The sequence below is a fragment of the Amphiura filiformis genome, chromosome 16, assembly GCF_039555335.1.
Source record: "Amphiura filiformis chromosome 16, Afil_fr2py, whole genome shotgun sequence".
In the NCBI taxonomy this organism is placed as follows: domain Eukaryota; kingdom Metazoa; phylum Echinodermata; class Ophiuroidea; order Amphilepidida; family Amphiuridae; genus Amphiura; species Amphiura filiformis.
Window position 1 is genome coordinate 52,988,180 of NC_092643.1, and position 23,754 is coordinate 53,011,933.

Consider the following 23,754-nt stretch of genomic DNA (forward strand, 5'->3'; position numbering starts at 1 on the left):
ACGCGGGCTTTGGATGTCGACTCATTTTCCCATGATGCACTGCGGATTTTGGCCTCGACCCAGCGACGAGGCGTATCGTATTGTGAAACGCGATAATTGTACTGATTTTATGTACGAAAATTACACTAGGAAGAGTATGGTATCATTTGACTTCGATTTAATGAATAATTTTCACGTGTCTTTACATGTCTTTGTGAATGTAACTTGAATGGTCAACACGAGTCTCTCAGGCTGAGTCGGTATACGGTTATGATCAGCGATTAGGTAATAGCCAATGCAACGAACCGTAATTTCTATAGACCAAGATGCACTAAACGTTCTCATTGGTTGTTAACCAAACGCCAAATGCCGGCGACTTCGTTCTACTTTACATGTCCCCTCAAGCGAAGAACACTTTTCACTTGTCTTCATTTGAGATTTTTAATGACCTTTACTTTACTTGTTTGCACAAAATCGACACTTAAGTATGTCCAGAATTGCTCAATTTTGATTGAATGCAGGCAGATTGTAAATTGTCATGAACTCTTTTCGTGTTATTCATTTCTATCGACTAACTACATTCTCCGTAGAACCTGTTCAAATATCTGCAGGGTGCATGCTCTATCTTCTTTAACGAGCTATAGAGTTTATCTTTATGAAGAATGGTCAAGTGAGGGTAATCTGTGAAGGAATCAAATGTTGCTCCCACAGTCTTGCGTTTCGTACGTTGAAGCACAATGAGCCTAAACTATGTTGTAGATATCTCAAGGACTACGGCAAGATATGTTAATTTATCCAAAGAAACAAAACAAAACAAAACAAAAAACAAACAAACAAACAAAAAAAAAAAAAAAAAACACCCAACACACCCCACCCACCCCCACACAAAACATGCCTTTCAATATGGCCTATATAAATAGTTGTCCTTTCAGTGGAAAAGGTAGACTCAACATTTCCTGATTGCCAGATTTACCATTGTTTACCAACAGATGTAAATTCTTAGTCTTCCACATCTTGTGACCTTGTTGGTCACAGAAAATATTGAATTATTGAATATTGTGATCACTTAAACCAGTGGTGTAAATAATGACAATTGTTATTGATTATCACATGTTTTGACCTCTTCCAAATTCATGTAAAAGAGAATAATCCAAGGAGAGCCGAAAACATTTCCTTCCACGGACACTGAATACAGGTCAATAGGATTTTATATTATTCTAAATGATCTTACGCACGATTATGTTCTTTAAATCAAATAAATGGAAGGTCAGTGGGTAAAACGTGATGTTTCAAGGTCATGTGTTTGAAACGGGCCACCTTCTTTGAGCAGAATGGCTGTAATAGCGTCACAGCTTGCGTATCTTACCTGATATGGTTTCGGCACGAGAGAGTAAACGCGGTGGTAAACAATCCCGGCCAACTCAGGCAGCTTGAGTGGGGTAGTGGGACCCCTGATGAAGGAAATGTCAGCTAGAGCCAAATGAGCTATTCTTGGGGAATAGTCAACGGCATCCACAACTGGATCTGGGCAGCAGCAGATTTCAGTAGGAGATACTAGGCAGAAGATGAAGTCAATTGACTGGTCTTACTGGCAGGTTTCTCTAGAGATTGGAGAGCTACTAGCTGGAGTCTAGGGAATGGTCTCCTTTCTACTGCGCAATGATGGAAGGCAGGGGGCGCTGAGACCTCCTGTCAGTATAACAGCAAGAGCTGACTTTAAGAACTCTTCTTTTCCAACTTGGAGCTCATCCAGCCTCTACCATTTCACCTCGCCAGTGCGGTATGAGTAGGCAGAAGAAAGGGAGACTTTGTTGCAGAGCAATGTCGAAGAAGCAGAGAATGACCTTTGCCCGCACAGGCAACCTTGTTTGTAGAGATGCAGTGTTAATCGTGCTGTATATCTTGTGCTGGTTTTTCTCTTATGTTGCTTCTTTACAACCTCCTTAAGGGCTGACATCCCTATTTCTGCATAGTTTGTCGCTAAAAGTTATAAGGATAAGCCTCGAAATGGAACAGATTCAACGACGACGAACTCTGGAAACGTCCAACGACTACGATTAAGGAATGTGAATTTATGGCTGTTAAACATCAGAGGTCTAAGATCAAACATTGGACAGCTGCAGGCAAGGATCCAGCTCGCTCCACCCTCTTCAAAGCCAGATCTAATTTTGATTACTGAATCAAAACTTGACAGCTCTGTTCCAGACGATAGCTCACATATCAACATCAATGGCTATTCTCACATGCGTAGAGACAGGAGCGATGACAGTGGTTGGGGCGGTTGTCTTATCTATTACAAAAATGGCTTTCCTATAGTGCGAGAAACCAACTTAGAACCAAAGTTATATGAGCTGATGGTGTTTTCCATACAATCTGAAAGTGGAACTGTGCTACTTTCGTTGGTGTACTGCCCTCAAAATAAAATAAAAGGATCGCTTGCATGGTATGATAAAAACCTAGACCGCCTGCTATCCAAAACGAAGGCCAACATCTGCATCCTAGCTGGTGATTTTAACTGTCACCATCAGGAATGGCTTGGCAGCAGATCTCCAACTGATGAAGAAGGCAGGATTGCACTAAATCTGTGTAATTCTCATGGACTGACTCAAATTGTCAATGGACCAACCCACCAACTGGGAAATCGTCTTGACCTCATCATGACTGATGCACCAAACCTATTCACACCAAATGAGACTGAGTGCAACGTGGGTACCTCAGACCACTTCCTTGTCAAAACTGCCTTAGAGGTGTCTCCTCCCTCTGAACCATCCCCTCTAAGACATGTATGGATGTACAAAAAGGCTGATTGGGACAACTTAAGAAATGACCTGGCTGCCGTCCGGTGGAATGAGCTATTGACAAAAGAAGACCCGGAGACTGCTTGCTCTAACATCACAAGTGCCATCCAGACAGCGATGCACAGCAACATCCCACAAAAGACTGTCCGTTCTTTTGTCAATCATCCTGAGTGGTGGAATGAGGAGTGTGATAAGGCTTTAAAGAAGAAAACTGGCAAAGTTAAGAAAGAGTTACTGAAGCTAGATATCAACAAAGCTTCTGGCCCAGATGATGTTCCTGCTCTTGTCCTGAAGATGGCGGCTCCTGAACTTGCTACTCCACTCGCTCGCCTCTTTCAATTATGTTTTGACAAAGGTTACATGCCAGCTCAGTGGAAGTGTGCGCATGTCATCCCATGCTACAAGAAGGGTGACAAACATACACCTGGAAACTACAGGCCCATCTCTCTGCTGTGTATTATGTCAAAAGTGATGGAGAAGCTTGTTAGTAAGAAAATGTGGAAACACCTGGATGAACATCATCTGATCTCCCCTCGGCAGTTTGGTTTCAGGGCTGGTCACTCTACATCAGATGCTTTGACATATGTCTCGCAATGTCTTGCCAACTCACTCAACAACAGAGAAGAAGCACGGGTCGTCTGCCTTGACATCAGCAGAGCTTTTGACCGTGTGTGGCACACTGGTCTGCTTGAGAAACTTTCTGCACTAGGGTTTTCAGGTACTCTTCATGCTTGGCTGACGGACTATCTCAAAGATAGATCACTGAAGGTCGTCCTGAATGGGAGGGAGTCTGGATCGAAAAAAATCAATGCTGGGGTACCCCAGGGCTCCATACTAGGCCCCCTCCTGTTTATCATCTTCATTGACGACATCTCACAAGATCTGAACAATCAGTCCATCTTGTACGCAGATGATGCTACCATTATGTCCTTCATCAAATCTAGAGAAGATAGACTTCCTGCTGCAGCATCTCTCAACCGGGATTTAGCCAAGATCGAGACATGGGCTAAGACATGGAATGTCCTGTTTGGTGCTGCCAAATGTAAAACCACTACCATCTCCAACCGAAGAGATGCTGATGCCAACCATCCACCACTTCACTTTTTTGGTGTAACTCTTGAAGAAGCTGAAAGCGTGGACCTTCTAGGTCTTACATTGAATAACAACTTGTCCTGGAACCAAGTAGTCACCAAAATGTCAAAGACAGCCGGTCAGCGACTGGGACTCCTCAGAAGAGCTTCGCCCTATATTCTACCTGCACAGAGAGCCATCATCTACAAGGCCATGATACGATCAAAAATGGAATATGCCAGCAGTGCTTGGACTGGTGCAACTCCCACCTCACTAGCTCAGCTTGACTCCATCCAAAATAGAGCTAAGCGTGTCATTGGTCTGCCAACAAATGAGTATGAAGATCATCGTATTCAGCCATTGAGCCACCGCAGGGCAGTTGGAGCAGCCACCCTCTTCCATCGTATGTTTTACAAGGAGGCCCCTGAGTTGTTATGCCAGCTGATGCCAGACATCCATGTCCATGACCCCAGGTTGCGACGGTCTGTGAGATCCCATGACCTAGCAGTGGAAGTCCCAAGATCAAACCTTGTCAGCCATGAAAGATCATTTCTACCATCTACAGCCCAATTATGGAATTCTCTACCTGCCCAAATTCCAGCCATTAGATCGAGGGCCAGCTTTAGCAGGGAGGTTAATCGCTTTCTGGGTGCATCCTCGTCAGCAGCTTCTAAATGATTTATTTGTCTCTGCTGTTAATGCCCAGTTATGCCATGTCGTAAAAAAAAAAAAAAAAAGAGCAGCAACGCTTTCGGCGGTAGTACAACGTCCACTTGGGGTTTGGTCAAGTATAGGGCAGGTCCTTGAATTTACATCAAAGGAAGAGAGCTTGTAGTTTAAAGCAACATATGATAGATAAGTGATCTTTGAAATAACACATATTTTGCACTATCACAAAATTGCTTTGAAGTCACTACCCTGTTGACCTTTTCGGTAAATCCCATAATCCCTTGCGGTTATACCAGAGATGTCGTCATTTGACGTCACGCCGCCTGCGTCAAATGACGACATCTCAGGTCTAACTATAATGAATTATTGGATTTACTGATAAGGTCAATTGAATAAGTGCTAAAGCCTTTGCATCGGGGCTTGAGATTGGAATTCCAATTTACTTTCTCACGAAGTAAGGGTAAGAGTAAAATTGTACAATTGTGTTTGGGAGTGGGCTTCTCTTCTTTCTCCATTTCCTTGCTATTTTATTCCATTTCTTGCTTTGTTTTTCAAAGCTATCTGGGCCAGCATGCATCTTTACTAGCCTATACTGGCTATCCAGGCTTGTGCATTTATTGCCTGAGCTTGGAACGGTCCATGGATTTCTCATTGATTAGCATGTGTCCCTCACGGTCCAACCTGGCTAAACAAATAAATAAAAGTGATTGAAGGTCATACTGAGGGTCAAGCTCAGAATTCAACCATGGGCACGGTGGCTCAGTGGTTACGGCCTTGGACTCATAATCTGAGAGCTTGCTTGACGTGCGTGGGTTCGAGTCCCTGTCCCGCCACCGTGTTGCGCCCTTGGGCAAGGCGCTTTGTCACGCTTGCCTCACCCCACCCAGGTGCAATGGGAAGCTGTTAGGGGTAGTCACAGTCGTTGTACTGATGAACCCTGCGCCATTTGTAGGCAGCAAACGTGGTTCTGACATATTCTAATAACGGCGGAATAAATGTAAAGCACTTTGAGGCTGTTTACGGCATAAAGCGCTATATAAATATCTACATTTATTTATTTATTTATTTATTTAAATGATGTCTTTATAAAAACAATTTTTTTAAAATCTCTTTTTGATCTGATGGATAAACTACCTAGTCGACAGCTAAATAAATTCACGATCACGAAATCCGACTCTCTAAATGCATGATTATTTGAACAATATTCACTCAGTTAATGTTTTTGTTCATTGAAGCTTTAACAGTAAGAAAATGCATTATATATGAAAAAGAGTTGGAATTTTAGTCTCGGGTGACCTTCTATTAGTTATTTTGGTAAATGTATACTGCATTTCATTGTTTTTTCAATAACGTGTGTATGTTGTAAAGCATTTAGGATATTTTCGAGTTGTCCTTTGGGTATATCTCAAGGTATATCTCAAAAATATATTGCAATTAGTTTGTGACAACATTTTTTTTAAGTGAAAGGTATGTATGACTCACCTTACCTGGTTATATTTTCGGTTTTTGATGAAAAAGTGATATCCTGATACCCATTAGGGGCTTTCTGTGAGGATGGGTGAGGGTTGTATACCTTCCGTACTTTCTGTACCTATAGCTTCATAACCGTATTGCATGTTTTGAGATATAAAAGATTTTGTTTAGTACAGGTTGCTTTTAATGAAATATTTTCTCCTCAAAAAGTTTGGAAAGTTTTTTCAAGCATCTTTATCTCAGGTTATCAGCATGTGTTGTACATGTATATCGATGGACAGCTAATATATTTCCCTTTACAATGACACAGCATTTGAACAATCACCTTTTTGACGGCTGAGAACACGACTTGTGAATGTAGTGGGGGTCTTAAACACAATGTGCAAAATTGACCATAATTCTGTGCTCAAACAACACTAGTCACTAACCTCAATAGCGGGTGGAAAAACCTTACGCAGCTGTAACAGCCTGGCCTCCTCCTTATGCTGCTCATTAGCCTAGTCACATGTTGCTGTAGGATGGCATTCCATTTTTCAACCAAGATTCGTCGCAGGTCATCCAATGTCGTTGCATTGGCTTCTCTGGCAGGCACATCACTACCAAGCTGGTACAGTGTTCAATTGGATTGAGGTCGCAGGCAGGCCATCCCATTCTCTCTACTCCCATATTCTGTACGTAGTCCTTGATTACCCTGGCTCTGTGGGGGCAAGCGTTGTCATCTTGGAAGATTGTATTAGTCATGTTAGATCCCATCGCCCAGATTGCAAAGATATGGGATTGAAGATTGATGCACATAATAATGGTCACTTTGGCACATTCCAAGACCCCACCCCGGGGACCCCACTACATTCACAAGCCATGTACTCAACAGTGAAAAAAGGTGATTGTTTCAAATGTGGTGTCATTGTAACATGTTGTAAAGTAGAATGAATTAGCTGTCCATTGATACGCAACCGGATAGGAGTTTACATACACGCTTATTCCCTCACAGATCTTACTTACCATTTCACACCTCGAAAATGATAAGAGTAGAAAACAAACTAAGCTAACCAGTTTCGAAACATTTTAAATATATTTCACCAATCTGATTAGATCAGATAACCAATTCACATGACACATGCTACACGCGTATTTGAACAAATACAACTTGAAAGGTGAAACGCAGGACCACCCAAAGTATGACATTTTAGACATTGTTTGCATTGTATCTTTAAAAGTAATGATGTAAAGTACATAAAAGTATACCTTTTCAGAAAGGAAATGATGCAAGAAATGCAACTAGTACAGCAGATGTCAGCGAAAAATTAGTAATTTTTGAGGAAAGCGCCAAAATTAATTTCCATGCAAATTTTTTGGTCCACCATAACAACTTACCATAAATTGAGGAAAATTGCATATTTGTGTTGTAAAGACACAGAACTAGACATTTTTTTTTATCAAGTTTTGAATTAAATGCTGTTCTTCGTTTTAAAAATATACCTTAAAATATCCAAAATTGTATTAGTCAAAGTCAAAGATTCTATTTGACCCATATTTTTAAAACGAAGACAAAATTTGTTATGACGGACCAAAAAAAAATGGCATGGAAAATCAATTTTAACGCTTTTCTTATTTTTGTAGAAATATGCCGTGCTAGTTGGATGTATACTTTTATATACTTATCATCATTAGTTTTAAAGATACAATACGTAACAATGCCTAAAATTTCTCACTTTGAGTGATCCTGCCTGCCCCCTTAAAACGCCCAATAGTGTGTGTGATTAACTCGAAGTCGCGAGGGGTAGAAGTTGTTCGACTTAAGGTACCTTCTAGGTTTTACTATAATTATAAGTGGTGTGATTTCACCTTTCAGCTGTCTACATTATTTCCTTCCTTAATTTCAGGTAGTCTTAATATCGTTCCTTACGATGTGCCATGACAATGCCATTTACACATATCCCACTATATTAGCACTAGTTCCAGACAAGATCGGTGACATATTAAAGTTTGAAGCTAACGAAATGAATTTTGGGAATGGGAAACTACTGGTTGATGGTATAGATCCCTTTCGGCCATTTTCATACGTGCTATGTTATGTGAGCATCTAATCACCCAGAACTACATGATTGAGATCGTGCCCAGTAACAAAGAAGCATACGTGCTAGTTCTGCTATCCTTGGTCCATATATTCACCATAGTAATGTCTTTCATGTGTATAGAAATCATTGTAAAGTACCATATCTGTGATTTGTATTTCTTTTGATGAAATCTCGTTCTAGTCAAGTGTAAATGTGGTAAAATCTCTATTCAATAATGACCCAGTTAATCTTCACAACAGTATTGTTGATTTTGAACTCGTGAAATATGATCGGACAAAAAGCACGGGTATAATTCTTTTGAGAAATCACCACATTGTGTTCAGTTATTTGGGATTTTGTCTCCCTTATTACCTGATCATTATAAACATCTTAGCTGTGGGCTAAAAAAACGTGCTTTAACTTTACTTATCCACGTCCGAACACAATCTGCAATATGCAATCACACGCGGAAATCCATCTTGTAATAGAAATACATAATTGCAGTATTATATTTAGCAGCTTCATCAACCTGAATCTGGAATTTCTCCCATCTGTTTGATAGATTAATCCCATCAAGTTCTTAATTATACTATAAGAATTGTGACGTCATGGCTACGTAGGATTAATTTAAGCCGTATTAATTATACACTTTAAAAGTCACTGATCGATGAGCGATTGAGGTTATTTTTGACCAACGAGGAAGCTGTTACCTGCTGCGTTGTGAAAAGCGCTCTACTTCATTTGTCAAATATGAATCGCTTGTCGCTCAGCAACTACGTTTCGTTATAAGCCGTTAATGATTCAAGGCCAAAAACACCTTATACCCAAATTCACTTCAGAATGTACATCAAAACTCGCTTTTTGATTAAGTTAACATAACTATAACTTAACATCAAAAACTCAATTTTGAAAAAAAAGCAATGGTCCCTAAGCAGTTTTGCAATTCAATTCTTCATATCTGAATCTTTAAAGGAAATCTGCACCATAAACTATAAATCAATGACTATATAGTTGCAGTAATAATAAAAACGACAAACCGTTAAAGTCCCAAACTTATATACGTCAAAATAAAGGAGAAATTCTTAATTCCTTACGACGATCAGCGGTCAGTTTGCAATCCATGGTGGCTGCCATATTGATACCCGATGTATTTTTATTACGCTGTAACGTTACCCCGATTTTGACCCCAGCGAAATCCGTGCCACAAGCCTCGTCCCTCGTGAACTTTGGAGACACGAAGCGAATACTACCAAAGTTCAGATTCAACATTCGTTCAAAAGAAAACGCAACCATTTTTACCCATAAAACTACAGAAGAACATAAAAAAATGTATTTTAAGCAATATTTATGATCAACAATGTCTTTTGAGAACGAACAATGTAAAAACAGCCCTAAAAACCAAAATTCGCTGTGGGAGTCGCGAATGCCACACAGCAACACACACCCGCCAAAAGTTGCCGAGGGTCTGTGTGAAAGGTTACACTACCGCTTGTGGCAGAAAGGATTCGCAAGCAGCTATCATGGCGGCTTCCTTGAATCGCAGAAACGAAGGATTAAAAGTGCTTTTTTTTTTTTTTTTATTCCGAAATTCATATAGACCGTCTGGTATGTTTAATTTAGGGGTATATAACTATATTAGCCATTGATTAGTTTATGGTACAGATTTCCTTTAATGAAAAGTCTAGTATGACTTAACATTGACCTAAAATGATCTTTCAAATGAAATTTCAAATGAGCATAATTACATTTATTTAGAATAAATAAAATACACTTTTTAGGACTGTTACTTAACCAGCAGCCATCGTCTTGTTGTTAATTACAAAGTTTTGTTACACTCAATGTTCTTGATGCATCCTGATTCACATGCTCTACGAAGATCGCTGTTAAGCGAAGTCCACTGGTTACTTGAATTTATATATCCTTTGCGTTTAATGTCCTTGCACAGATGACAATAATATTTCCAAAAATTGTGTTGCTTTTACATATCAATCTCTTTCTCCAGGAAACAGGCTTTCTCTTCGCTGGTCCATATTGACAGGTGTGTTGTTTTGTAAACCAGACTTCAGCAAGTCGATAGAAGACTTCATTCCCTTATTTCTCCTTCGATTATATTGCTGGAATAATAGCACATTATTGGCTATGCAAATTGACTGGCTTATATGGGTACCTCTTTTTGCAGGACATTTACTACCAACACATGATGGAGAGAGCAACTCTCTTCATGATAACTGCCACGAGAATATGCCCCTTCTCTCTCTTATATACTAAAGTGGTAAACTGGTATTTCCCAGGTATAATTTCCCTACATGGTGTAGTACAGTGAACATTCTGGAAAACAAGGAATTTCCAAAGATCCAAAAATAGATATGATTGAATTTGTTATTGATCAACTTGATTGCATGACCAACTCTTGTAAGGGGATTTTCATATCTCATCTCTCTCATGAAATAACTTTAAATGGTAAACAAAGATAAGTAATCAAATTAAATTACTCAGGGCACATCACAGTATAAAATCACTTATCAAGGGGAAAGTGGTTTCAGGATTTACTTTAAGGGAATATATAGATTACTAAGTATCAATGATTCGTCGATTTTTCTCTTAACAATCAGTGGCGTAGAGTCAAAGGGGCACGGAGGGGGGGGGGGCGTAACGGTTAACATCAAACTTTATTCATACTTTTGGAACAAGCAAATATGTGCTACTGAAGCATCACCATTTGCGTTGTAACCTAAACAAAATTGACCAACCCCGGGTGTGACCTTTTTTGGCTTATACTCAAGAACTGTATGTTGCAGATAGGCCAAACTATACACTGCAAATTGGCCAGAACACATGGAACGCGTTCATTAATGTAACGGTTTTTTAACACGTGACACGTGTTCAACTTATTTAGAGAACACTAGTGTTAATGTAGAGAACACAGGTGTTATTACCACAGAACACTAGTGTAACGTGTTCTAATCCTTTAAACACTGGTGTTCAAAATTACTATCTATGAACACCCCGGACACATGAAAGAAATGTAACGGTTTTTTAACACATGACACGTGTTCAACTACTTTTCAGAATGCTGGTGTTCAACCTTTATTCATACATTTTGAAAATCTCATTACTCGACATTAAACAAATGCATGGTAGTATAAACAAGATAATGGCGGTGTTCAGAAGAATTCCCATGAAATCCGAGAGTTTTCACCTAAGGCAAGCCCAATGCTCGAACCCTCGCCGATCGTATCTCCCGGCTGACCGCGCAACGCCTATAACCGCTCGGCCATCTCGCCTTTGTGTCTCTCCGATGCTTGTTCATCGCTGTCAACAGATATACGGACTCCCAAAGTTGCCCTGAATTTCATTCTTCCCTAAATCCTTCGAATTTACTCTCAGTATCATCCCATTTGTCTTGAAAAAGAGCGTTTCCACGTTGCATCGCCATTGTTGTTGTAGTCACTTATATCCCTCCTTCGAAGGAGCACCGTGTATTTCTCGCTGACACGTCGCAGCTCTCCAACGCCTCTATCTGCTCATCCACATCGGTATCATTACCTCATGCGTTCCATTTTTGAACACCAGTATTCAATATAATCATTCAGAACACTTGTGACACGTCTGATCAATACTGTATGTTCTACATTATACTAAAAGAACACTAATGTGCTAGGCTTATCATACTTTCAAAAACACGTCATGTGTTCGGGAAAATTTGCAGTGTACGTTTTCTGAATCGTTATGAACAGAGAAATGCTGTGGTATTTTTCTACAAAATCTGAGTCATTTGGAAATTCTTCTGAATATTCTTTCAGCTCAATACACGTAGTAATACTCTTTAAAAGTCGACATAGACATTTCAGGTAAGCTACATTCAAGTTTTCTCGTGACATTCTCGAACTTGAATTTCACACTATCTTAATCAAATTATATTGTACGGAGAAATTAGATATTTTAGAATTATTTACAAGATTTCTTTGAACTAAACTTGAGAATTTTATTTGCTCAATAAAATAGTTCTTATATAGGCTAATCAGTAATTGAATTATCAATTCGGTATTTTTGGTTGCGTTCTCTTTCCTTTGCTAGTTGCTACTTACATTTCAATTATGTGCACGGAGACGTTTTAAAAACCTTCTTTTATGTGAGTCACATTGCACAAAATTATTTAAATGTAGCTGTCTTGAAATGTAGTTTTTTTTTTAAACAAATAATACTATTATTATCATCGTATTACAAATTAACCTAAAAATTAAATTATTAAAAAGTTGAGTAATTCGGTAAATAATTGTTTTCATGTTGTTGAGTGCTGTGCCACTACGTGACGTTGTAAATCCGCGCGCACATCACTTAATGTATAGCAACGGGTCTTCTCTACCCATTGATATCAAAATAAGTACAGACAGTACATACGTATGTCGATATGGCATCATAATATTAGTGCGCCCTCGCAAATTGGATAATTTTGGCCATGTGCAAAAGTATAGACAAACTATTAAAAACCCCACAAATATGCGATTTTCATGACATTTCAAGTCCATATGCTTCAGAGCAGAGAGCAGAATGAAATCATGGATCTTAACCTTTGACCCCTAATATGAGGGCAAATGTTGGATCTATGATTTAATAGTGTACGGGCTTGGTCACCCACCTTTGCACAGTATTTGTAAGGGGCCTGAGAGCACATCAAATTGTATTCTAAATACGAGGAATACTGTACAATCGTCGCTATATGAGCCCTTAAGTCATTTATGTGTAAACACAAGGGTATAACACCCCCTACCTACGACGAGGTATATTGTTTGCTTGATTGTACAAAAAAAAAGACACGACCAAGTACCACTATCACGAGATTCGCTTGTCTGAAAAAACAAAACCCAGAAATTTTGAAAAATTAAACCCAGAAAATATCTTAATCAGCCAGTGAACCTTTATCACTATGGTAAGAATATACGCTGCAAAAATATAACAAGTGTTCATCTCTGGGTCTTCATGGCTTCACCTGCCCAAGGGAATTTGCTCATAGAAGTCCACTTATTGTGTGCATGAGCTATCATGTGGGTTTTAAATTTGTTCTGAATCAATCTGGGTTTGGTAGCTGCAATGAACTATATGTGATGTGATCAAGCAAAACCAGTCGAAGTGGAAATACTGATTTTGAGATATAGCCAAACAAAGGAAATATTTCATTTGGTTTCCTATTGTTTCGGAAACTCTTTAACTGTTCATATCTAAGATAAGAACTGGTTGTCCCAAAACAAAGGAAGTATTTCATTTGGTTTCCTATTGTTTCGGAAACTCTTTAAATGTCCATATCTTCAGAACTGGTTATGCCAGCCCTATAAGAAACTAATAATTGAATATGACCGACTTCAGACAACACAAAAGGACATAATTTGATAACTTGTCAACAGTATACTTGTATATACCGGCGTGGTGACCTAGTGGTTAGAGCGTCCGCCTCACGATCGGGAGGTCGCGGGTTCAAATCCCGGCCCACAGTGTCATCGGCCCGATATCTTCATGGCAGAAAATGCCATGGTAGGTTGAATCCACAGCCACGGATGGCCATTGTATTCCCACCTGTTTAATAGTTTTTAAATGCAGAGTAGGCTGAAGGACATCCGACTAAGGCTAATGACATTAGCCTGTGACTGACCTCTGTACGGTCAGCGAGCATACATTCACCATTGTCATATGCTTATAGACTGTCTCTTCGATAGTCTCCTACACAGCCAGTTTGTGTCAGTCGGTCTGACACTCGTCGATCCTGTATGTTCGTGATAGCCACATATAGTCTGGCCTGAGACTACCTCCACGAGGTTCTACGCTGCGCTATTTAAAATCTTGAATTTTGGTCACTTTTTTCAGCTCAAAACGCAAGCTCAAAGTTCAAAGCGCAAACTAACGACTATCATATCTGTTCAACACGTATTTTCAAGTGTATGAGACCAAATCTGGTTTCTTGAGAAAAAATCATTTACGGGAGATATTCATCATTTTCCAACCCGGTATCCGAAGATTTTCGTCTGATATCAAAATCGTGCATAGCAATTCACGTGTATCGATCCCGTGTATTTATTTGAATATCACTGCTGCATCAAATAATTAATAGCCAGGCGATGTCGGTGTGCGGCCGGGCCATACCAAAGGCTTTAAAAATGGTACCTACTGCCTTCTTGCCAGGCGTTCGGCATTGAAAGAATGGAGTAGGGAAAGTTAAACACATGGCTACCAGTAGACTAACCCCCTGCTGTAGCTTTTCTGCTTGCAGAAATGTGGCCTAGGGTTATGAAACGGAGATATGCGCCGCCCAATGGGCCGAAAGGCTTGGGAAGGATTTAACTTTTTAACTTTTTATATATATCTTACAAATTGCTCTGGTAAAATGGTTTAAAAATATTCTTGTACCGACGTGAAGCTACCAGATCCCATGAAAAATATAAATAGATAGATGGAACAAGAAATGGGTGAGAATAAGAATAAGAATCGGTAAATAATAAAATGCGTGCTATTAAAGCTAGATCGTTTCATTCCATTTGGGGGTACCTAGCACATCCCACAAACAAGGAGCACTGACTCGATCAAAATATTCCCCGGAGTAAGTCGTAAGATGAAATCAATATCTTCCGTTAGCTTTCCAAGAATACACTCTTATTATGTTATAATGGGATTTGTGGTTTCAGCTCAGGTTACAGGATTGCGTAGCGTTGATAACAATAATTAATTGTTAGTTTAAGCGATGGTTTAAAGAGTACTGTGTGCATAGATATGTGGAATAGCATAATATCGTGTGGCGCTATACGATCGGCCCATTTGACAGTCTTTATCATTGTCAGCTAAAAGATATAAATGTGCAAAAATGGATTTTTGCAGCACGTAAGTGTTTATATGGGTTCCTTATAAAATAGGAAATGCATTAATTGTTACATATGTTAACGAACTGACTTGGACAGATAGCTTTCAAAAATTCATCTAGAATGGGATTTCGTTTGAACTAAAACCACAATAGACATAATAAAATAAGAATAATATGTGTGTTTCAAAAATTGTACCTGAACATGTATACGTTGTTACCGGTAGTAATGATAACGACACATCTGACATAACGAATTAACCCCACTATGTTGACAGGCGTACTATAATGTCATGCATCCAAAATATCTTTAAATCATATCAGAATTGTAAGTTGTGTGCAAACGCACCCTGGTAAACACAAAAAGTACAGGTAGAACGTTACAGGAATCATGGCCATATTGACGGTGAATTCCCAATATGTCCAAAGCATTAATGAAGCGAGTTAAGTTAATAAAGGTAAAGACAGGTACTTGAGGAAAATAATATAGTCTTATATGACACGTAAAGTGAGTCCTTAACCCCTTGGTTTCACCTGCACTTGGCTATATTTCATTAGGTAGTACGGTGATAGACCTTGATAAGAAAGGTGAATCGCCGCTGAAGTATAGATGTACGATATTTCCATGGCCGGAAGGAAAGCAAGAAGGTGACCGATACAAGGCGAATGATAATATTTTTTATATTTTTTTATATGTCTTAAACCACAAGGGGTGTGAATTGGAAGTTAGAATGGCCACTGAAACGCAGTGGCGTATCATGTTCAGTTGTTCAAAGATGAAAATGTTCTGGGGGCCGTAATTTATGCACACTCAATTTCAGAGCCAAAAAAGGTACAAATGTATTTACTATTTTTAACACAAGCTTCTTCTTCTAAAAAGAAGAGTCACATTCCTGTTGATTTCTGCCTGGTAGATGGAGCTGGCTAACCCGATAAAAGCTGTCTGGTCTGGGACACTCGTCCCCTTGCCGCGCCTGATATTCTACTGCTTCAATTAGCATGGTTATCGATGAAAGCACTGCACCACTCTAATGAGCCATTTTGATAACATGAAGGGATAGAACAAGAGTTGTACCCTTATGATTTTATAATATACGGTATATAATATAATGTTATATTTTGGTATCGATGTACTAGTACGAACGCCTATGAATGATCAAACATCGAGATATCAAGCCACTCAATTGTTTCCGTTTTATCTCCATGTTAAGAATTTTAAGACCAGTAACTTTAAAAAAAAAGATACCAGCTGCGTTTGACGTGGAATGATGAATGTTGTTTGAATGTTAATTATGAATGTCTAACGTAATTGTTTCCGATCTCCATGTTCAGAATTAGCAATAGGTACCAGTAACTTTAAAAAGATACCAGCTGGATTTGACGTGGAATGGTGAATGTTGTTTGAATGTTGATTATGAATGTTTAATGTAATCGGTATTTAACAGTAATATCGTGTCAATTGTACATTAGCAGGATCAATGTTTACTTTGAATTCTTTCATTTTATAAATTAAACCTAAAACAGAATTAAATGATAAATATTATTATGTTGCTTCCCATTACATCACTTAACGCAAAGTATATAAAAAGCATTAATTTACGGAAATATTGATGTAAATAGTCCAAGTTTTTTGAAACGCAAGCACAAAAATTTCACCCTTTGATATAGAATATTAAGATTCGATTTCGCAGTATATTTGCAAATTAAGCCGTAGCTCAGGTAGCTCAAGAAACTCCGCTCTACTTTGCACAAAGTTGATGATATATTCGTATCTGTCGCTTTACCTAATAATATTGCACACCCTTACAGCAAACATTGAATTGGTTGAATTCGAATTACCATGATAAGAAAAATAAAATTTTCCCATGGCGATGAATCTTATCTCAGGCATGATATCTGGTGGGCCTGTATGGGTGCTTCTGACATATGAATCAAGCATCGACTAACACGCTAGTACAGACAGTCTCACTTAACAGCTATTCATTACTTTGCTTATACTTTTTCTCAAATTAGGATTGTGTCTTATATTCTTTTTACCTTGAGCAAAATATGCAGTGATGTATAATACAGCTGATATATTCCTCTTTCATTCTAAAAGGAATATCAAACACGTTTGACTACATTGGGAGAAGTAAAATATCAACGAGTGAAGGTGGAATAGTTTTTCATTAAACGAGATTTTGTTAGCAAAACGGAATACCTTGTGTGAAGGAGGAGGAGAAGGAGAAGAAGGAAGAGGAGGATGAGGATGAGGAGGAGGAGGAGGATGAGGATGGGTGACATCCATATTAGAGGTGACGGGTATGTGTTTACCAGCCCTCAAAAGAAGGGTTTAGTTCAAATATAATTTTCAAATTGGGTAGCAAACTGGACACATTTAGGTCACTGAGTAAACGGAAGCTATGTACAGTGTAAATTGGAGTAAACATTATGCACTTGATGCCAATGATTGCTATGTACCTGACCGCACTTGGCCCGGTATTTGCCGAAGGGCCAGGAATTGCTATGCACCTGGCCGTACTTGGCCCGGGGTTTGCCGTGGAAATATAATAATCCCAGAGTGGCCACATTGTTAATGTTCATATATCCGATTCAAACAAGAAATCAAGGGTGTTGTTTCCAAATTCTGCATCATATAGGCTATTGCCTATTATCTCTGTGCCCCTCTGCTCTTGTGTGAAAACGGCCGTATACACAAAGTGATTGCGATTGACATCTTTGTTACAACCGCACGGAGTATACGCACGGTGGACATTCAAATTGACAGTTTTGTACGGCGTCACGACGGTTCTTGCCACGCGACTAATTTTCAACACAAAAAAAGTATCATTTTGAAAAATATAAATAAAGGAATAATGCATGGAGAGGTCCTTAATCTACTGAAATATTAGTTTTTGTGCAATAACTATGTTCGGGAAGCTCTGAAAAACAATTAATTTTAAGCGGCATGTAATTTTTTCTGCTGTAATTTACTACACATTGACGCCCTCTGTTGGTCAACGTTATATATTAAGGTTATTATTGCTCACCTGCCCTGCGGGGCCATTATATATTCGGCCTACTTGTTTGTGGTATTTTAAGCGTTTTTAAATTTCAAAATAATCCCATTCAATTACACGGCTGACAAAGGAAATTTACTGAATTTAGAGAATACACGGTGTTCACCACCTGTTCCAGTAGAGAAAAATAACAGCTTGTATACTTGGTACTGTCTGCCTACATAACGTAGGCATACAGTATGGCAAAGGTAGCCAAATATGGTATGGCTACGTGTGAATGGGATGATAATTATAGACAAGACGGTGGCACATAATGTGCTTGCATGTCGTACCATAGATGAGTCCTTCTCCGCCACCAACATTATCAAAGTGCCACGACCTTCGTGAAAGCTGTTTAAAAGTACACCTACATTTATATCAATACTGGTTGAGCCTCGTCAAATAAATTCGTATCCCGTTTCGCCACAAGCATGATAAAATAACAATTTACTTACTGTTTTAATACCCCGAGCTACCGTTGATAGATAAAGTACTACGGCAATATAGATTCAGGATGTAATTGCACTTACACTAAATTCAATCAGTGCCCTCAATGATTGAACTACTTAAATGGACTGTGCACACTAACACAATTTGCGGTTAGCGGACAGTCTTCGTAACACCATGTTTTCAGTTTTTCAGTCCCGTGTTGGCAAATAATATGCATTGAGAGTCATATCCATCCAAGTCAGTCACTTGAAAAAATGCCAAATGTCAACAATTTCCAGCTCAAATTCATAATTATATCTTCAGCCGTGTCAGAAGACGTCAAATGACCAAGAAGGCGTGAATAGTACAATTGAAATCATACCACAGTCGCTTATTTCTGATTTGTGTTTAAATGGTCACTACCAAACCAAAGGGTGTTTACTATTATAGAATAAACCGTTAGTATAATGGCGCTGTGTTTTGGGACTTATTTTACTACATTACTGGAACCAAAGCTTTTTGGCAAGCTCAACTAAATGGTTTCATTTTGCCTCCTATGTATACTTCCAGAGGTTGAAAGTCATAATGAGGCTAAAACTCAAAAATGGCCATATCATGCTGTAACGTATTTCAAATTGTTACTCTCATCACTAGTAATAAAACAGTCAATTATCATATTGTTCTAGGGTGCTTAGTTCATAGGTTATAACGACAGATAAGTCATTATCATATACAAAGGTAAAATTTAATAAATGGTCTGATTTCTAGCTTGTTATTCAGCCGGTGTTTATCTTAGTATTACATGTAGGCCTACCTAGTGTGAACAAGGAAGCAACAGTTACATGATAGGGTTTATTATAGAGCTTACATGGTTTTCAGTGAGAGCTAGTATTAAAGATCATAACATCCCTGATTACAGGCAGTCATAATAAACAGGTTGTAAAATACAGGTTGGAAGTCAATTTGGTGCGGATTGGAGTTTTCAGTGAATTATCGGTTAAGCTTACGTATCCGTTTTTCAACCAATGTGTACTACAATTTTTTCCGCGCTTTTTTCCGCCCTTACTAATTCTTTTTGCCGCCCTTCTTCTACTGACGCCCCTTCGTTTGCCGCCCCTTCTTCTTCCGCCGCCCCTTCGTTACCCCGGGGGGACTGGCGCCCCCAAATCCCCGCCAAAAATACGCGCATGGCAGAGCATGGACAGATGTATGCTGGGCTTCACTAAACGGGACAGGAAAACAGTGGCATGGATCAGGAGCCAAACTGAGGTTACAGACATAATCTATACAATAAAGATAATAGATGGACAAATAATATCACAGAATTGATGCCTTGGCTGGGCTCAAGACACCAAGACAGACAGAAAGTCAAATGGAGGGATGAGATATCAAGTTTCACACTCCAGGGATCCGCTGGATGGCAAAAGAAAATGACAGGAATCTTTGGTGCCAACTTGGGGAGGCTTTCGCCCTGCATGCAGTGGGCTGAATACGGCTGCTGATGATGATGATGTATTGTTTGTCTAGATGTGTGGATGATACAAATAATGATAATAAATAATAATAAGCATTTGTAATGCGCCATCAATCTAGTAGAACTATTCCGAGGCGCAGACATGAAAAACAAATAAGTACAATTAAACAAATTATACAAAGGATACATATTCAATTAAAATACTCCAGTAAGATCTGCTGTGATTATAGCAAAGAAAAAACAACAGTCATTTTAGTAAAAAATCAAAAGAGGTCATGATTTCAAATATATTACGACACAAAAGAATCCTACATCTACAATCAGGGTTTATAAATCACGAGTCAATTGCCAAATGTGTTATTTGATATAAGACAAAGTATCTTTAATTAAAACACAATGCTATTATAACTTCCTCCGAACCATTTTCAATCATTCATTGCTCTCAACATAACTTTTATGTTGCCGCCATGAAGCAAGCTTTACTAGGACCAGATCAAGGTCATAATAGCCTTCTAAACTTAAATGATAAGAAACTAAACGTGTTGAGGCCATTTGAATCTTCAAAGATATCACAAAATAATGGTAACATTTCACAAGAGGCTATTTGTGGCACGAGTCAATGACTGCATCCATGGCTCAATAGCTTTCTTCACTCTTTACCCAAAACACATTCTCCTGGCAATAACATGCAGTACACGAACCGTATCACCGACGTAAGGTCATTATGTTACCTCTTTAGTTCAACCTGAATAAGTTGTTAAATGCCGGCAGCGCAACAATGTCATTCTCTTAAAGTCCTTCTTAGTCGCTAGTTAAAGCTTAAGGCATTTTCTGTTTTCAATCATCGTACAAGGAAGGAAATAGAGCAACCACAAATAGCGCGGTCATGACCCATCCGAGTACCTGACACATAAGTATTATTATTATTATACTAAGTGCAGATGTTATCTTTGGTAAAATCTATACGTACATCCTAGAGGTGATATCTTTTTTCTACAAAGGTTTTCTTTGTTCTCTTTTTATTTACCGACTGAGCATTAAATCGATGTATTTTATCTTCCCCACGGTGTAAAATCGTTATAACAATTGCATACCTTATCATCACCATCTCAATATCTTATTTACTTCCTCCTCCTCCTCCTCTTCCTTATCCTCGTCATCATCATCATCACCATCTTACACCATCACCTGCAGCAGGAATATCATCACCGTCGTTATCATAATAACAATAATCGTCATTATCATGAAGAGCAGCAGCAGCAACAACATTAACAACAGCAGCATTATCGGTAATCATCATCATCGTCATCATCATCATAATCATCATCATGTGATTCCTTGCTTGCTTTGAGCTTTGCTTCTGTTCGCCACATATCATTATATGTCCTTTCCCATTAGCAATAATAACTAAAGATAAAGGAAATGCCCTCTCACATTGAACCAGGACATAATAAGATTATAGTGGTCGGAACTTGTCATGACAGATTGCCTTGACGCCTTCTAAGCACATCATGTGAAGACTCTCGTAACAAAAAACTTGATGCTGATAGGATGTGAGTACAAAATCCTTTATTTCTTGTGACACAAACATGACAGAGCGTATAAAGACCACCATAGGCAGGATTAATAACTGAACGAAATTAATGTAAGTGATTGAAGTACATACAAATGTCCTTAGACAGAAGGTTTTGCAGTCTTTTCAAACATAATTTGGTTGTTTGATGAGCACCATGGGAAGGGAAATCTTCAACCAATCACACAAAAGGAAAACTCCCTTGAATTTACAACCCTATAAGAAACTGAAAATTGTATATGTTCAATTTGAAACTGATTTTGCGTGATCAAAATATACAGCCTGTCTCAAAAAAAGTTGTGCAAGTGAAAAGCGCCCTCTTTGGCAATTAGAAAATACCATTGTGACATGATGCTTAGGTCAACGTCATGGGCGTAGTCTTAGCTCTCAAACACCGTTTATTCTGTTCAATTTGCTTGTTTTAATCTCGAGATATGCTTAGTTAACGAACGAAAGGGTAAAATCACAATTGTGCCACTTTTAATAGGGAAGAGAGCTTTGCATGTAAATCAGCGATAGCATCAAGTTTATCAACACTTCCTTCGTAAAATCAAAAGAATGCACCAATTACACAATACAATTTTTTTTTACTGTTTTTACTATTTTATCATGATGCAGGAATAATGATTCTCTTTTTCCACAGAAAGGATAAATAAATATTTCACATTCTGCTGTAAAATTAAATACATGTGCACGTCAATGATTTTATCATGGTAAATACTGTTCTCTTAGTCACTCAAGACATGTGTAAAGACAAACAAATATTGCATACTGAGGTCCGTATGCATAAAAGAGTTAGAGAGGGTCTAAATGTATAGGTCTAACTGGAATTAAGTTCCACCAGGAATGGTCCTTTACTCTTCCTTCCTTCCTTCCTAGAGTAGCTTTTAATGCAACGTTCAAAAATAATACAAAATAACTTAAGCAAATGTAAAGGAAAATGTCTTTTCTCATGGTACTAAATTCCACTTAGATCGGGTCTAACTTTAGACCCGGTCTAACTCTTTCGTGCATACGGACCTTATACGTTTATATTACTTGTTGGGAGAGAAATTTGACAAAATAATGCACGCGCGCTGATGTTGATGCGAATAATGCGTCTAATGCACGAGCCCCAAAGGGAGAGTGAGTGCATTAGAGCTATATCATTGATTTTACATGTACAGCTCTCTTCCCTAGTAAAAGTGGCACAATTGTGATTTTACCCTTTCGTTGTTAAATAAATATATCTCGAGATTGCAACAAGTAAATTGAACAGAACAAACGGTATTTGAGAGCTAAGACTGCGTCCTTGACGTTGATATAAGCATAATGTCACAAAAGTATTTTCTAATTGCCACAGAGGGCGCTTTTTACTTGCACAATTTTTTTTGAGACAGGCTGTATAATTATTTGGTCTGCGTAGTCGTCCGGTTTGAGGATTTTACTGTCTGTCAAGGGCGGATCAACTATTTCTGAAACAGGGGTCACTGGTGAATGTAACATTGTTTTTGTGTGCCATCATTGCCATTGAAAATATTGTCCTGAAGTCTGCAGTGGATTTTGGAGCTGGGCATTACTTCAGAGAGTCATCCGCAGTTTTAAATGCAACATGACATTGCAACAAAAACAAGCTGGTGATATTAACATGTTGTAGTAAGACCTGAGCTTCTTGTATGATATATTATGTACTGCACACAATTCATCTTGTATCACTCATTCAATCAATCGATCGATCGATCGATCAATCAATCAATCAATCAATCAATCAATCAATCAATCAATCAATCAATCAATCAATCAATCAATCAATCAACCAATCAATCAATCAATCAATCAATCAATCAATCAATCAATCAATCTAGTAATCAATCAATCGTTTAAATTTATAAAGTACCTAAACCCCGCAAAAAATTGCACTAAGGCGCTATAAAAATAGGCACAAAAAGCTGCACTGTTCATATTATTGAAGATTAAAGATTAGTTGAGGGTGTTTTGTTAAGACCAAAACCCAAGTGACTTGGGGTTTGGTCTTTCTAAATCATAACGAATGATAAGAAAAGAAATATTCAGGGATGTCTTAGAGGAGATTGTTATGTACATACTCTGGATTACAAATGTTGTCCCTTTTATTCAATCAATCATTCATTCAAAGCTACCTCTTGGTTTATTGCACAACATGGAGCAAAAATGCAAATTTTAGAATCATAGCTAGCAAAGGGAATGCGAACATATTGTTTAGAATTATGTTATCCGTTGTGTGGAATTACGGCAAACGATACTTAATATCTAGTACGGTGTGGGATATCTGAAGGACCCCCCTAAATTTCAAATTGATGCCACGGGAAAACGAAATGAAGTATGAAGCTC

The 23,754-nt window shown here is 38.5% G+C and overlaps 1 protein-coding gene across 1 annotated transcript in view; it reads left to right on the top strand.

Moving 5' to 3' along the window:
• The window catches only part of LOC140172740 (uncharacterized), an 83,492-nt gene that overhangs the window by 50,655 nt on the left and 9,083 nt on the right, over nt 1-23,754 (top strand). Inside the window, exons 2-3 of the mRNA XM_072195871.1 lie at nt 1,953-4,092; nt 16,224-16,281. Coding sequence (XP_072051972.1) covers nt 1,953-4,092; nt 16,224-16,281 — 2,198 coding nt within the window. The remainder of the gene's footprint in view (nt 1-1,952; nt 4,093-16,223; nt 16,282-23,754) is intronic.